General features: G+C 42.8%; 2 protein-coding genes across 2 annotated transcripts in view; one reads left to right on the forward strand and one right to left on the reverse strand.

Annotated features, from left to right (window-relative positions):
* Positions 1 to 7186: 7186 nt before the first annotated feature.
* cldn5a (claudin 5a) lies at positions 7187 to 8302 on the reverse strand. Its single transcript, XM_007908624.2, has one exon. The coding sequence runs from the start codon at positions 8060 to 8062 to the stop codon at positions 7412 to 7414; it is 651 nt and encodes a 216-aa protein (XP_007906815.1). The 5' UTR covers positions 8063 to 8302; the 3' UTR covers positions 7187 to 7411.
* Positions 8303 to 8607: 305 nt separating this feature from the next.
* zgc:63587 (uncharacterized protein LOC393431 homolog) overlaps positions 8608 to 17430 on the forward strand; it is a 65861-nt gene continuing 57038 nt past the window's right edge. The window contains exon 1 of the mRNA XM_007908627.2: positions 8608 to 9133. The gene's annotated coding sequence lies outside the window, so the exon portion shown is untranslated. The remainder of the gene's footprint in view (positions 9134 to 17430) is intronic.

The following is a 17430-nucleotide window of genomic DNA, read 5'->3' on the forward strand; positions in this document are numbered from 1 at the left end:
ATCTGTAAGGAAATAACGACTAAAGCAACTAAAGTCTAATTCCTTTAACCAGATATCAGACTGTTTTATTATCATTCGTTCATTATTCCCCAATATCCCGATGGGTCAGACCAAAGGCTGGTACAATCAATAGATCTTATAACAGAACAATATCACCGTAGATATCTTGAGTTCAACACTGTTTTTACAGCACACAAGCTTGATTCTTCATGCTTTCAGTCTTCTTGCTTACAGCTTTCAATCTTACATCCGATATCCTCAGTCCTAGTGTTTCTAGCTCTCAGTCTTCCATCTATCGTATCCTCATCTCTGCCCGGGATGGCTCCATCTACCGTATCCTTGTCTCCGCGACCCAGGATGGCCCCGTGCACAAAGTTAACGAACTCTTATACGGATGTTCATCCAATCATGTCTCACATACCTTTATCTCAGTCATGTCCAGTTCACATGAACACCTCGTGTCCTTGGTACCCCCATGTTACCCTGTCCAACCATTCTCTCATTGTTCCGCTTATTTGTTCCACTTGCTTATCCCCTATGGCAGCTGAGTTTCGTTTTAACCACTGCTTCCTTTTAACTTGCAGCTGAGACCCCTTACTTTAACACACTATAATTCTATACTTTTATTTTGCGTTCAAATTTAGCCCAGAACACCAGTGAGGATGGGAATGATAGGCTCGCAGATCCTGATATGGGAGAGTCACAATGTGTAGAGTTCTGAATGATCTGCAGCCTGTGTAAGGAAGATCTGGTGGAGGCCAGTGAGCAGAGTAATAGCACAGTCAAACCTATAGATAGTATTGGTAGTCTGGAAGAATAGAATCCACTGGGTAAGGAAAAAAGTATGTTTTGTATCTGGTTAAATTCCAGTAGTATCCTAACTCACATTCCTTTCCCTTGCTAACTTGCACTTCATAGTAATAATCCTTGCACCTGATATAATGCCTTAGATGTGGATCCTTGGTGACTTGCATGATTCTCCAACTGCGCTTCAAGCTCTACATCTGAGCTCACGTTTGCATAGCTTTCCCTGAGCTTTACAACATTGCCCACCTCCACTAACCATTGCCTTTCCCCCTGGCTGCTGAGATCCTCATTCACACCTTCACTACATGCAGACTTCACTATTCCAATGTCCTGCTCGCAGGACTCCCCAGCTCCTCTGTACACAAGCTGTGGACCATCCCAAACTCTGTATCCTTGTCCTCTTCCTTGCCAGACTCTATAAGCCTATTACACCTATCCTCACTCAGCTCTACTGGCTACCCATTCTTTCGGGTGATCAAATTCAGGATCCTCATCCTCACAATCAAATCCCTCCATGGTCTAACCCCACACTAATCCTGCAATGCTACCAACCCAGCCATTCCCTTTGCTCAGTAAACATTTGCCTGCTGCATATCTCTTGTCTGATCCACTCCACCATTGATAGGTCAGCTTTCATTCTGCTCCCACTCTCTGCAACTAAAGCCCAGAGTCCCTTACCTCACCATTTCCTACCTCACTTTTAAACCCCACCCTCTTCCACTGCACTTTCAATCATCTCTCCTATCCCTCTCCCTACCCCCAGTTACCTCCTGATTCAGCCGTGCCCAGCCAACTGTGTGTAGCAATTTAAGATATACTCCTGATGGAGCTAATAAATGTAAATTGTATTGGATAGTATTGTCATTACTTCCACACAACTCTGAAGTACTTCACGTGCAGTGGCTACATATGTGTAGGTGAACACGGCACTAATTTGTGCATAGTAATTCTTAAAGATCAACTCGTTTTACAAGTAGCGGCATGGGCTTTTTAACATCCTGAACAGTCAGATGGGATCTTGGTCTAACAACTTGCCGACAATTCCTCTGTGAACTCCTTCAACCACAACGACTCCACTGCTTTAATAATAATAATAATCCTTGCATTTGATATAGCGCTTTTCACGTCAGGAGGACGTCCCAAAGCCCTTCACAGAACACACTGTAAAGTGAATTGACTGTATATTTGTGGGTAAACTCGGCAGCCAATTGCGCACAGCAATGTCCCACAAACAGTCGTAGATTGAAAATGACCAATTTATTATCGTTTTTGGTTTTTGGAGGGATTATTATTAGGCTCTGTGTGGAGTACGGAAACTTGCCCAAGGTTTCGCCCTGCCCGGAATTGAACTCAGGTCTCTCACTTGCAAAGCGAGTGCTCTAACCACTGAGCTACAGGACTCCACATGTCCCCTGCCTGATCCCTCCGCCTCCCCGCTCCCCACCCCACCACACCACCGGTCACTGGTGGGGTGGGTGGCTTTCAGCCATTCTACCCCCATCCTCTGGAACTGCATCCCAGATGTAAATTGTATTGTGTAACATTGCAAATATTACTCCCCTGTAGAAAAAGGGGCAGAAGGAGAAGCCTGAGAACTACAGGCCAGTCAACCTAACGTCAGTAGTGGGAAACTTCTAGAGACTATAATCCGGGCCAAAATAGATTTTCACTTAGAAAAAAGGATGTTTGTTAAAGACAAATCGTGTCTAACAAACCTTTTTTTTGAGTTTTTTGATGAAGTAATGAAGAGGGTGGATGAAGGTAGTGCAGTTAATGTAGTTTATACAGATCTTCAAAAGGCATTTGATCAAGTGCCATATAAGAGACTTGTAAGCAAAATAGAAGCCCACGATATTAAAGGGACGGTGGCAGCATAGATACAGAACTGTCCGGGAGACAGAAAGCAGAGAGTTGTGGTGAACGGTTGTTTTTCTGACTGGAGGTAACTGTGCATTGGTGTCCCCCAGGAGTCGATATTGGGACCACTGCTCTTTTTGACCTATATAACTGACCTGGACTTGGGTATAGGGAGTACAATTTCCAAGTTTACAGATAATACTAAGCTAAGAAAAGTGGTAAACAGTGAGAGGATAGTCGCAGACTGCAAGAGGACATAGACAGACTGGTAACATGGGCAGACACGTGGCAGATGAAGTTCAACGTGGAGAAATGCAAAGTGATGCATTTTGGGTGGAAGAATGAGGAGAAGAAATATAAGCTGATGGTATAATCTTAAAGGGTGAAGGAACAGAGAGACCTGGGGGTTCATCTAAGTGAATTTTTGAAGGTAGCAGGACAGATAGATAAAGCTGTTTAAAAAAGCATACGGGTTACTAGGCTTTATAAATAGGGGCATAGAATAGAAAAGTCGGGAAGTTATGATGAACCTTTATATAAAACACTGGTTAGTCCTCAGCGAGAGACTGTGTTCAGTTCTGGGCCCCACACTTTAGGAAGGATGTCAAGGCATTGGTGAGGAGATTTACCAGGATGGTACCAGGAATGAGGAACTTCAGTTATCAGGAGAGGGTAGAGAAGCGAGGATTATTATTCTTGGAGCACAGAAGGTTAAGAGGTGACTTAATAGAAATTTTCAGAATTATGAGGGGATTCAATTGGGTGAACAAAAAGAAACTATTTTCACTGGCAGGTGGGTTAGTAACCCGAGGACACTAATTTAAAATAGTTGTTAAAAGAATCAGAGGGGAGGTGAGAAGAAATGTTTTCACACAGCGAGTTGTCCGGATCTGGAATGTATTGCCAGAAAGGGTGATGGAAACCAATTCGATAACAACTTTTTAGAGAGAAGTAATAATAATAAAACTTGCATTTGATATAGTGCTTTTCATGTCTTCTAGACGTCTTCAAAGTGCTTCACAGAATATACTGTAAAATGAATTGACTGTGTACTTGTGGGCAAAAGGCGGCAGCCAATTGCGCACAGCAGTGTTCCACAAACAATCGTGGATTAAAGTGACCAATTTATTATTTTTTTGAGGGATTATTGTCATGCTTGTGGAATAAGGAAACTTGTCGAAGATCTTGCCCTGCCGGGAATCAAACCCAGGAAAATAACCCAGGGAATTCAGTAGATAATTATTTGGGGAGGACAATTTTGCAGGGCTATGGGGAGAGAGCAGGGGATTGATTTGGATAGCTCTTTTAAAAGATCTGGCACAGACACGATGGACTGAATGGCCTCCTTCTGTGCTGTATAATTCTATAATTCTATGATCTCAATGTTGGTACCTCTGACAATGCAATGCTTTCCTCAACAGTTCATTGGAGTGTCAGCTTGGACTATGAGCTTAAAGACATGGGGCTTGAAACTACTGTTTCTAATTACATCCTTTGGGGAGAGAGTGCTCACTCCATTCAAGCAAACAGAAATGTTCAGGTATATGTGGAACTCTCAGAAGTTTCTGTGTGACTTAAGCATCCCACTGACCAAAAATAACCATGTACATTCAGGACCAAGATTAACTCTCATGGTTAAGGCATTTTGGCAAGCATAGGCTCGGGTGAAGGTAAATTTTGCCTTTCTATTCTTACCCTTTTTATGTCTTGTTTTTTCTTATTTTCTTTATTTATTCCCATTTAGTGGGTTTCAGTAAAGGGGGAAAACAATTTATTGACCTATGTGTATCATATTTGAAGATGATGTGTTGGTTGAATCTCAGATTTATATTGCAGACATTTTAACTCTTATATTTTTGGATTAGTCAGAAACTTGTTACATTCATAAATATAATTATAATACTTGCATTTGATATAGCAATTTACCACATGGTAAAGTATCAACGCACTTCACAGAACACTGTTTACAGTGTGCTGTTTGCATTTGTAGATGAGAGTAGCAGCCACTTTGCACACAACAATGTCCCCAATAATAGTTATGAGGTGAATCAAAATGTTATTATCTGAAGAATTGTTGGCAAGGGCACCAGAACATCTTCTCATTTCAAATCTTGCCAAGCTAACAAATTTAACAAGCCCCAGATGATACAGTCGATTACATTTTATTCAAAAGAGTGACACACTCCAGTCAAAAGCAACTATACTAAGTGCATTAAAGCCTTTAAAATATGTGCTTGTTCCGAGAATTTAATACATAATCATGATAATAAATATAGGCCACAATTGACCAAACATTCTACATTCATGCTCTTCTACCGCCCTAGAAAAGTCACCTTTGGACTAAACTGATCAGAGAGTAAGTGTGGTTGCAAAGTTAGATTAATGTTCTGGGGCTTTGTTTGACTACCCTATGTATGTATATCTTTGAGGGAAGGTTTCCAGAGTATTTTGGTGGGGATGTTTTACCTGAGGATATCACCTGCGTCAAATATTGGGCAGAGTCTATGATCACAGTGAACTCAATGTGTTTATCTTGCCAAATTGTCCTTTAATGGGAAAATATCACTGAAAGTGTAGGGATAGCTTGTTTGTGATCGATGAATGGTACGTGGAGGAGTTTTCTCAATGGATGGGTTAGTAGCACAAAGTTGCAACGAGATTCTGGCGCTCTATACTGTACTCTCCCAAATTACCCTATTGATGCTAACTCAACGGACCCTGAAAGTCTATACAAGGGGTGGCCTGATTATTACATTGAGGATCTGTAGGGTTTGAATTTTCAGAGCCTGTGCTGTTCAGAGATTGTGCACTGAATGGTCTGCGGACACAATGGGGCCCAACAGATGACCCCAGTTCTCCTGTCCAATAGCAGCATCGCGCGTTACCACAGCAACCGTGTGTTATCATCGAGCTATTCCTTCCCTTAGAAACACTGAAATCGTCATTTGTTTTGTACGTTTATTACATTCACATTCAGGCAAGACAAAGGACAGCGGCCGCGGAGCAACAGGCGAGCTCGGAGAACGGCTTTCGGAGGAATCATGACGCTCGCCTGTTGCATTATAGCTGACTCGAAATCTATAGCATGCAATACAGAAATGATTCAAGTCCAAAGTGTCACTGTATATTATAACACAAACAGCGATACCCAGGAAGCAGTACAATCAATAATGTCATCCTCCCCCCCCCCCTCCCCCCCATAATTCAATGAGATCTTCATTCCAGGTTAAAGTCCTTTGATTTTTTTTCAAATAAACAATCTCATTGACATTACATCATTGTTACTGCTCCACCCACACTCTAATGCACAGTCTCCCCACAACTAATATTGTATTACATCATTAATACGGTCCCTATTGTGAACGTTCTTTGTCATTGATACTCGTCAGATTGTGACAATTCTTTCCATGTTAACACTATCCCAAGAGTTAATATTCACTACACCATTAATACTCCGTCACGACCACTCTTCTCATTAATACTCTATACAATTCATCAATAATCCTATCATTAACTAACACGTTCTCCATTGTAACTATGCACTGCTACCCAGTAATGTTCCACAATCTAAGGAGAGACCTGTTTCATGTCTTGCTGTGATTTAGAGACACTGAGGTTTCTGGTTTTAAGTCATCATCACTCATCATCACTAGTTGGACAATAGGGGAACTGGAGTTCTCTCGTTTGAGGAAGAACCTTTCCTCCGGTTATCTATCTCGGTGCTCTAAATGCTCTAACAAGTCCAAACAAACCGACTTTCTCTGAGCTGCCGGATCCAGCTTTAAGGTACAGTTGCTTGTCGGTTGGTGATTCCCTGGGAAGTCAGTTGCAGACAACATGAGGCGCAATGATAACAAAAGACGGACACACGAGGCGGATCAGAAACGCGCCCTTCACCCATGTCTGTCTGTGCCCATTAAGAAGCCAATTCCAGACATTCATAAAATCAACCCTTTCTGTGCACAACGCGCACTTTAAACTAAATGGGTCAACAGCACAGCACAGCGCAGTAGCATTTATCATAGTTTTATTCTATAGCACTTACACAATTTCATGCCAAGTTCGGCTAAGCTGCGGTATGAAACGACTTACTCGTGGCTGATACACACGTTCGGATAACAGACTTGTGCTCTGCAACACTTTTCAAACCGATTTTCTAATCTCATCTAATTAAGCTTCATCATTCGGCGTGAGCCTGGCCGCGCTGCTGGGGGTTAGGGAGCCCTGGTGTTCGTGAGAATGATTTTTGTTCAGGTCAATCGGAAAAGAGAGTTTATTAAAACAGCTCTTAAGATCACAGAATACGCATCGATCAATTGCAAAATAAATCAGTTACTGAGCGAACAATGGATTTTTCCCACAAGGTTCAGAAATCCTCCTCTGTGTAAAGACACCACAGGGGCGCCTTTTGCAGAGTTGACGGCGCTTTTGGGGGTTAATCTCTTTCCCCCAACGCCCCCCCCCCCCACCCCCACGCCATCCCCCCCCCCCACGCCACCCCCCAAACCACCCCCCACCCCCCGAAAAAAAGTCCACCTGCAAAGCTGCCCACGATGCGCTATTCTGAGTTCGTTTGTCCTCACAAAACAAAAGAATAATACAGATCCAATTTGATTAAATAACAAGACTGCCTTTGACAATCAGCGGTAAAAGAAGTTGGGTGGAAAGTCAGATGGGCTTCAGGTTGTACTCTTCTGTGTTCTTTGTAGTACAAGTCTGACCTTTCCAAACAGCGGTGTCCCACCATTCAGACATAATTCCTCTTGTCGTAGTCCCCGTTAGCCGCTGCTCTCCTCGGGGCTGTGTATTTGACGGCAAACGCCGACTGCTCCTGTTTCGGGGGACAAGAACAGCACAGGAGGGAACCTCCGATGAACAGGAGCGCGGAGGCCGCCCATCCCACGTACAGCGCTGCGCCCATCTCCCTCTTCTTGGAGCTCGGGACGTTTGGGTCGTGGAAATCGCGGACGATGGTGTGCGCCATCCAGGAGACCGGGATCATCAGGAGGAAACCGGCCAGGATGAACACCGCCCCGCCGCTGATGACGATCCGGGCTTTCACCGTCTCCCCCTCGATGCAGTTGGTGCACTGCGCGCCGAAGATGGTGATGAGGATCCCGAAGAGCCCCATGATGGAGGCGATGACAGTCAGAGCCCGGGCGGTCTGCTGATCCGGCCCCAGGGCCAGGAGCGAACTGTAGACCTTGCACTGCATCTGTCCGGTGCTGAGTACCACGCAGTTCATCCACAGCCCTTCCCAGACCGTCTGTGCCAGGATGATGTTATTTTCGATGAAAGCCGTCACTTTCCACATGGGCAGTCCGCAGGCGAGCATGACCCCGAGCCACCCGACAACACACAGCGCCAAGCCCAGGATCTCCAGCCCCGTGGATGCCATTGCCGAGTTGGTGCCCCTGTGTCGGGTTCCCTCTGTGCGGTCGGTGCGATCAGTGAGCGAGTCCGCTGGTGACCTGTGGACACCGGCTGGTCACGGGCATGTCTGTCTCTGGTGCTGTCGGCACTTGGATTCAAATTGAGGAACTGGACACAAAAACTGGAGACTAACACCCAGTGTCGGACCAGCCGACCAACCACAGACACGAACCCACCCAGACCAGTCAATCAAACGCACGGCATCCAACCCGGTCGCCTAACGGGGAAACAGAAAGACAACCACAGAAGTCCACACACCACTTGGAACAACTCAAACCGCTCAGTGAGATGAGTGGCATCCGAGCGGGACGCCCAGTCCCGCACACAGCGCCGCGCTGCCTCTGAAGCACTTAACGTACTGTGTTCGTTCTCAAAGGACTGACGCTCAGTAATCTGCTACAACCCGCAACTGTCTGCAATCTCCTTGTTGTTTCTCACAAGTTAGGGTATACTCTGACATGGATTTCCATTTATAAAACATGGAGAGTGGGGGACTGGGGGGGGGGGGGGGGTGTAGTAGCTCTGTTTATTATTATTATATTTATTTATTATTACAAGATATCCTCACTCCATTGTCTGGAGACACGTCCAGTTCAGGGCATTTCAGCATCAAACGTATTGATCAATCAAAGAGTTAAGCTATTTTGATTCACTGCAACGAATTTCGTATGGACAGTATGTAACTGGACACTAATAGTGAGCCCCACACAGGCACTGGTAACGAGAACGTACACTGAACGGAGAAGCCAACTGTGCACAATTTAATTGCACACCATTTAATATTTAATACGACAGACGAAGTAACGGGAAGGATGTACAGAGAGGGACTGGTGGTAAGAATTCACACGCTCACAGGGGCAAACGGTGAGAACAAAACCAGCTTCCGAAAGACTTTTTGACGTGTCTCCCAGGTTTCCCTGTGGCGCGATTAACCGCGCCTTCCACTTTGCGAGGATTAATTGCAGTCGGGCAGGAATATAAAGGAAAGGAACAATCCCACAGCTGGCGATGGAGTCTGCAAACACAAGCTGGAAACGTGAGTAAACTTCCGTCGGTTCTCACGAGTTCACAGAGGCTACTTGTGAAGCTCAAGTGAATTACGAGACCAGAGGATTGTTTCCTGCAGTGTTTCGGGGTCAGAAAGGAAGGGCTATTGAGACTTGCCCGGACGATTGTGCAGTGTTATTACAGTCCGGAGGTACATGTGCTGCTTTGGTTGGTGCTGAATTTCGTCAATGTATTTTTACCCCCACGTTAAGAGTCACGACCGCAGTGCAGATTTATTTTTCAGGGACCTGTTGTTGGGGGCGAGATTTAGATTGAATAGGGTAACTAACCAACTGTACCCGGAGTTCTGACGAAAGGCCATCGACCTGACACGTTTAACTCACTTTTCTCTCTCTCTCCATAGATGCTGCCTGACCTGCTGAGTGTTCACAGCTAATTTCTGGTTTTATTTCATAATTGTATCCGAGCATCCGGCAGAAAGTAGGATACATACTAACATTAATCTCTCTCGCTTGATATGAACGTGTATTTCGTGAAGACACGTAGTTTCTTGTTATTTATTGCTACTCTGTGGTATTATGTTATCTGAAGTTGCGTTGGTGAGTGTCACAAATCCCAGGACACGGCGTGTTAGCGATACAGGGAGATTTTGTGGCTTGGCTGTCAGCCAGGAAAATCATTGCCTACCATATGCTTACAATACATTATGTTTGAAAAGTTTACCTGGTGAACAAGGACGTGCCACCGCTCGTCACCAGCATGAACCAGGACATTCGTAAAAGTTGAACACTAGTTAGTGGCAGTGCTGGAATTTCTAACTGACTGCTGTCTCAGATGGGTAACGTGTGAAATAGTAACAGTTTCACACGCTGAGGAGTCAGCTTCAAAAATCCCAAATAATGAACAATAGCAATATATATATATAGCAATAAATAGCAAACAAATACGTACCGATAAACCAATCTTCAACACGAAGAAATATCGAAGAAGAAACGTAGAGAAACACAATGTTACCACAATGTCACTCACTGAGTTACAGACATTGCTGACATACACCGAGTTAGATACACTTCTGAGAATCGTTCATGGAATGAAAACTACTGACGGAGATACACTGAATGAGAGATAAGGAAACATTTACTGAGTGAGAATATTCCAAAAATCTTTTCACTGAGTGAGATACATGGCTGAGACACAGTTATTGAATGAGACACATGACTGAAATACACTAAAACGAATGGGGATATCATTGAGAATTATATACATTAATGAGGGGGCCCATCCGACACTTGAGGGCAGATTTTCGGGGATCATAAGAAATGAAGAGTGAAATTAACTCTATGTTATGTAAATTGTCTGATGATTGCAGTAGTCAGAAAATGACCAGACTAGACAGCACCTATGTTTTCTAGTTTTTGGAATCTATCTTGACTGGTATGCAGAGAGGTAAGTAGCTATTGCTCAAGCTCCACATCTCCATCTGGGTGAGAGCATTGCCACCATCCTCCACATCCACTGACTAATGTCACCTATTTCATGCTCATCTGATGCTGCTCACCAGGAAGCTCACAGGACACCCGTTATCCATCCAGGAATGACTTAAATTTTCACTTGTCAGATATCAGATATCCAGTTACTAACTATCTTAGGGGAGGGGGCGGTTCACCAGGATCTCCTTGAAGTTGAACTGGCTTGGCAACAGAATGTTAAAATCAAGTAAATCCTTGCTCCCTCTCCTCATTCACGGCCTGTCTTGAGACCACATGTATCTTTTCCCTCTCCACCCCCTTCTGCTCTCACCCCAGCTCAGGTGCCCAGTCAGCAGTGTCAAGCACATCCTTCCAATGTGAAAGGCACTATCTCAGTATAAATAGTATTGAACTGTATAATTCAATCTTGACGGTCTTGATAGTGAGGTTCCTGAGTTACTGATGATGACAGCCTGGCTCATTGGCAGAACTTGGAAGGCCAGATCAGTCGCTATGACCTTGGCTTCCTTCCACTCAACTCCCACTAATCTTTCAAGCCAAAGGCATAATTGGTAGCATTCCTAGCTGGACAAGCAATGGGAAGCTTGCCAAACAGTGCTCTCAATGGCAAATTACTTAAACTCTAGCAGTACCCCAACAAACATTCTAGCATTTCCAAGCCTTGTTTTTTCTTAAACTGCACCTAATACTTTCCAGAATTAATAAAAATATTCCTTGCATTTGATATAATAATAATAATCCTTGCATTTGATATCGCGCTTTTCGGGTCTTCTAGACATCTCAAAGCGCTTCACAGAATATGCTGTAAAGTGAATTGACCATATATTTTTGTGAGTGAAACGTGGCAGCCAATTGTGTATAGCTGTATCCCATAAACAGTCCTGGATTGATTGATCACATTTTTTCATATAAGTTAGTAAATTAGTAAGTAATGTGTGTTCCTCCATAGAGAGAATGCACATTCCATTCCAGAGAGAGAGAAATTTCCATGTGTATGTGATATACATATGTGGAATTCTCTATCTGGCCTGATGATGAATTTCCATGTGTGTCAGACACCTGGCTGACCAAAAAAACATGTTTGTGATGAAATAGATAGAGGAGCTAGAGATTTATATTCTTGGAGGAATCCATCGTTGAGAGAAATAAATGATGATGCATTGCACTCCTCACTGGTCTCCCCAGTTCCACTATCAACAAGGTCTAGCTAATAGAAAATTCCACTGCCCATATCCTCACCATCACCAAACTCTGCATGCCCATCACTCAAATTCTTGCCAGGCTTCATAGGCTCCTTATATCCAAACAGATCAACTTCAGGATCCTCATCCTCACATATAAAATCCCTCTATGCCCTAACACCTCCCTATCTATCCAACCTGTTTGTTCCCCACTCCTCTAGCCAGCCCCTTTGTTCAGCTAACACAGACCTGCAGTGCAACCCCCAATCTTCCTGTGCCAGAATGGATGGCCAAGTCTTCAACGACTATGACCCTAATCTCAGGAACTCTGTTGCTCTGCTTTGCCCTCTCTTTATGTTACTTTGAAAGGCGCCATGTGTTGTTGTTTAAATCTCACCTGAAAACCTACCTCTTCAACTGCACCGATGGTCACCTTACCTGTGCCCAACTCTATCATTGTACAGTACTCCAAGATATATGTCTCATATGTTAATAATCCTTGCATTTGATGTAGCACTTTTTGTATCTTCTAGATATCTCAAAGCGCTTCACAGAATAATAATAATCCTAGAATTTGATATAGCGCTTTTCACGTCTTCTAGACATCTCAAAGCACAGTATATACTGTGAAGTGAATTGACTGTATAGTTTGTGGGTGAAACACGGCAGCTAATTGGGCCCAGCAGTGTCCCACAAACAGTCTTGGATTGAAGGGACCAAATTATTATTGTTTTTTTTCTTGAGGAATTATTATGTGGTGTTCCTTGCCGGGAATCAAACCCAGGTCTCCTGCTTGCGAGGCAAGTGTTCTAACCACTGAGTCACAGGACTCCTACATGAAGAGTACTGTATAAATGCAAGCTTTTGATGGTGTTGTATTCAATTTATCAAGCACTTTGAGGCATCCTTCCGATGTAAAAGGCGCTATATAAATGTCAATTGTATTGAATTGTATGATGTGTTAATCACGGAGAACCTCAAGAGCCTTTACTTGACTCTTCCTGAGTATTTTTAGTGACCAGCTCAAGACCAAAATTAACAGAGGAGAGGGAAACCAGAAAAGGAATAACTAGGCGGGGATTAGAAGTAACCAAAAAAAATCCCTGTATAAAGCATATAAAAATAGAGAACAATGAAGTGTAGAGGGGAAAGCGTGGGGTGGTCAGTGTGATCTTACTGCAACTCTGAGCTTTTCCCTATGATTTGACTCCTATCTGCCTGGACAGTTTACATTCTCAGTTGCTGAGTGAGAAGTGCATATCTTATCATGACTCAAAGCCATTTTTTTTCTTTTCAAGAGTTTGTCAAATGTAATGCAATGCGACATGAGCAGAAAGGAGTTTGTGAAAGAATATACAGGCAACCTGGCAGAAGCTTGCCTTGAACATCTTGGATCGAGTCTGAGCCCTGGAAGACAAAAGGGATGTTTTAGCCTCATGAATAATACATTTGCTGAAAGGTGGAAAGCTATGTGATTCCACCAATTAAACCCTAATTAAATCCTAATGAACTACATGGACTGGAATCATCCTTTGTACTGCACATTGGACATGGGCAAGCAGCAGGTTTAACTTGCGTGATTCCTAACATAACTGAAGAATGAGATAGCCAAGGTTTCCCTGGCAGCTCAATGGATAGACTTATTTGCATGTGTCTTACAGGTCAGGATAAGTCGCAGGTTTAATGCCTCCATAACTAGTGCCTGGAACTGGTAGATGCGGATTTAGCTACATTTCAATGGTAGAATAGCTCAATATTCACCTTGGAGTTCTAATGTACTGCCATCTTCTAATCCACCCCTGTATCCTCTTGGCATAGGCATTGGGTGGTGGTGGTGGGGAAGCCCTCAGGAAGGAACAGGAAATTCAGTTACTGGTAAATGGAAACCGTTCTTGTGTTTTTCTTGATAGTTTGAACTGGGAACTGTTCAACTGCATGGAAAGTGGTCAGACACCAAGTTGCGGTCAGACGCCCATCTTACCATCAGCTCAACAGAGGCCCAACTACGCTCTCAGTCCATGGAACACTGCACAATGGAGGAGTGAAGAATAGCAAAGCTTTTTTTCTGACTCTCCAAGAATAAAACAAATGAAAATGCCTTAAGAATCTGCCAACATTTTCAGTCGCAAGAAAAAAGAGCTGCGTAATTATTATTTTAAAAGATTTCTCAATATTCACAGACGTCTACTTAATTTTTAGCTGTCAGGCTATTTCAACCTGAAAGGAAAACAAACAGAATTTGGTTCATAGCATTCCGGAATCCTCCCAACGTTTGCCTGTTCCGGAGACAGTCTCTTAAATTAAGAAGGATAAACATGAGCTGACAGAACCAAAGCCATGGTTTGCTGCTCAGTCAGTCACTGTCTGATAACTCACACACTTAGATAAGATGTGGGTGGAAAAGGCGTTGAGTCCCTCCCCATTTACAATGCTGATATTTCAAAGATGTTACTTGTTTAACTGCACTTTTCTGGGGGAGGATACCGGATGGAAAGAGAAGTTTATTTAGAGTGACAAAGGGGGAAAAGAGTCCCAACTATACAGCCACGCAGGATATTCTGCCACTCACCATTTGACTGCTCACTGAATACGCGTCATACAGAGTTCCCTGTTACAACAGACTGCTATCTGTGAACAGTACTGCACAATAGTGAACACTACTTTAATGCTCTCTATGAGTATACAGTGGCCTGTCTCTATCTGACTGTTCTCGATAAGCAACCACAAAGGCCGTTGCAACATATATGCTTTTACATCAACCTGACAGACTAAGTAGAGGAAATGACTGAAGCAACAAAGGGTAACAAAACCATTATTGATGTATTTACCAACATTATTTATAACGCCTTTTGGAATATTAGCTATGACTCCTTTACAATCTCCTTTTCTGTGCTGGTTCTCTGAAAGGGCCATTATGTTTAGGTAATAATGGTGTCAGCCTGGTTCAGTTGGTAGCATTCTTGCCTCTTGAGGCAGAAGCTCCATGTTGGGATTTTGTGCTTGAGGAGGTGCTGCATTTTTGGATGTGCTGTCCTTCATAGGAGAGGTTAAATTGAGGTCTGGTGTGCTTGTTCAGGTAGATATTAAAGATCCGATTGCACTATTTTAAAGGAGGAGGGAGTTTCTCCTTGTGGTCTGGCCCCAAATCACCACAGATAAAATTGCTCATTCATTTTGTTGCTCTTTGTGGGAAATTGCTGTGTTCGGATTGGCTGCTGTGTTCACCTACATTTAAATAAACAGTCATTAATTACACTTTCTGGGGAAATGCTGTGAAGGGATTTGAGACATCCGCCTGATATGAAGAATGCTATATAAAATGTAAGATTTATTATTATCAACAACAATGGGGAAAGCAATATCTCAAGGATGGAAGATTCTGGACTCATTACTATCATTGAAATCAGATGTAAAATCTTAAGTGCTGAATGATGTGGAAACAATTGTGGGGCGGGGNCAGCAGTATAGATTGTAAAGTGAAACGTATACTGTACTTAGTTTTGTTTAACAAGATCAACTTTCTACTGTAACAATGTTATGAAATTTTAAACATTTTCCTCTTTGCAGTAAAAAGAACATGCTCCTCTTAAAAACGTCTGCAGGCATTGTAATTATGATGGGTTCAATTAAATAATAAATGCATATTGTCTGCTTCATAGTGAATTCTTAATCACCACCCTTTCTGGATTATGTTGACAACGCAACAAGTTGCTGCTGAATTGGAGTGGCCAGAATCTCCAAGAGAGGCAGTGCACAGCGCAAACTCAAATATCGGTTTCTTGTGCATGCAGATTTCCCGTGCTATCTGGAAACCTTGGAAATGTTGACATAGACAAGGCTGCAGTTCAGATTGAGCAGGAATGTTGCTGTTAATTCGCATAGAAACATTGCTTGTGAATTTAATGTGAATGGCAAATGCATTTTGTACGAACATTTAAACCTAATAGTAAACCTGCAGTTTCGATGACTGCCAACTCTTACGGAAAATCTACTGTTTCTGTTAACCACAACCTCTAATCCCAGTGGGTAAAGCCTGCTGTTTCTGTTAACTGTAACTCTATTTAGATGGTGTTGTTCATTGAAAGACTAGCTGCACCAGTGGTCACTGTTCTTAAGCTTGTTGCTGTTAGGCTCACATACAACAGAGACTTATTGTGAGATTTATGTTAACAGAGGTACATGATCTTCGTTTTGTTCGAAATGTTTAATAAAGAAGAATTAAGTTTGTGAAGGATCAAACACAAACATTGAGGAACTTCAATTTACCAGGGATTAATTGGGAGGATTAAAGTGGGAGTAAAATAAGCGAAAATATGTTTTGGTACATGATTGGTTGCTGGCTGCTGCATGATGGTTAAATAAACTATGGAAGGGAAGGCGATATTAAATTCAACACTGTATTAAATAACAACCGGGAAATAGCAGAATAGGTGCTTTGTTGAGACTTTGTTTTAAAGTCTCATCTGAAGGATGGCACATTTGACAACGCAGCCAGTGCTCCTTCAGTATTGCACTCGAGTGCAAATCAAATAGAATTCATGAGAATTCTTGAAAAGCGGCATTGTTTCACAATTCGCCCTGCTGTAGTGACGTGCTGTACAATGGAAGGACTTTCATGAACTTCAAGGGCTTTTCTTCCAAAATGTTGAATGTTAGAATGTGTCTGCCTTCTATTTCAGAAATGTTACTTTTATATTGAGCCCCAGTATACAACATCACAAGCATGACATTTTATTTCAATCAATTCTTTGAGCGAACAAAGTTCATTCTAATGTAGGAATAAGCTCCATTGTATGTTGTTCATCCTTTCACTGATTATTTTACACAATAGTTGCTTACTTGTTGCAGATTGGTGTTGCAACATTATGTTCTCTGAAATAATCATATGTACCTGACTTAACAGAAAGATCATTTAACCACTTACTTGCACATTATGTTTGTGACAGTTTCATTTTACCCTTTAATATTTTTATGCTCCTTATTTCACCATAAAATCTGCTGATACTCAGACTAAGCATAAATGGCTAATCACAAATATATAAATGTAATTCAATACAGCAGTTACGATGATGCCACATCCAATGCAACGTCCAGTAGTCCAGTTTTGAACGAGGCAGGCTAGGCTTTTTCAGTGCGCTGCCTGGAAAATTCATAACAGAAAGCAGAGTAAATCTTTCAATTTTGAATACCATCACAGAGGGAGGGTAGGCTTGTGTCCATAAAATATTAAAGAGGCCATTCATGCCATCATTTCTGTGCTGGTTCTCTGAAAGGGCCATTATTTTGTTCTCATTCTCATGATTTTTCTTCATCTCACCTCCCATATCCATTTCTCCACTGCAAATGTTCCACATTGTGTTTCCCTCCTGGCCCCAATGTGTCAATTGAGTTGCTCAACAACTCCATCCTCACTCTTACTTAAGCCTGAACAGCTTCCCATCCCCTTTCAGTACAACAGTCATGTGGAGTTCTGTAGCTCAAGGTTAGAGCACTTGCCTCACAAGTGGGAGACCTGGGTTCAATTGATATACATTTCTAGTGCCTTTCATGTCGGGAGGACATCCCAAGGCGCTAACAGTCAGTGTTTCAGACCTGAGCTGGGGGTTAGTATTGGGGAAGGTGGGGGGGAAACAGGGTGATCGAAAGCACGGTCG

Source organism: Callorhinchus milii, unplaced genomic scaffold (assembly GCF_018977255.1).
Source record: "Callorhinchus milii isolate IMCB2004 unplaced genomic scaffold, IMCB_Cmil_1.0 Scaffold8, whole genome shotgun sequence".
Lineage (NCBI taxonomy): Eukaryota > Metazoa > Chordata > Chondrichthyes > Chimaeriformes > Callorhinchidae > Callorhinchus > Callorhinchus milii.

Bases quoted from the DNA above. Each gene is read 5' to 3' on its own strand.
- cldn5a (XM_007908624.2), bottom strand. From the start codon at position 8,062: ATGGCATCCACGGGGCTGGAGATCCTGGGCTTGGCGCTGTGTGTTGTC.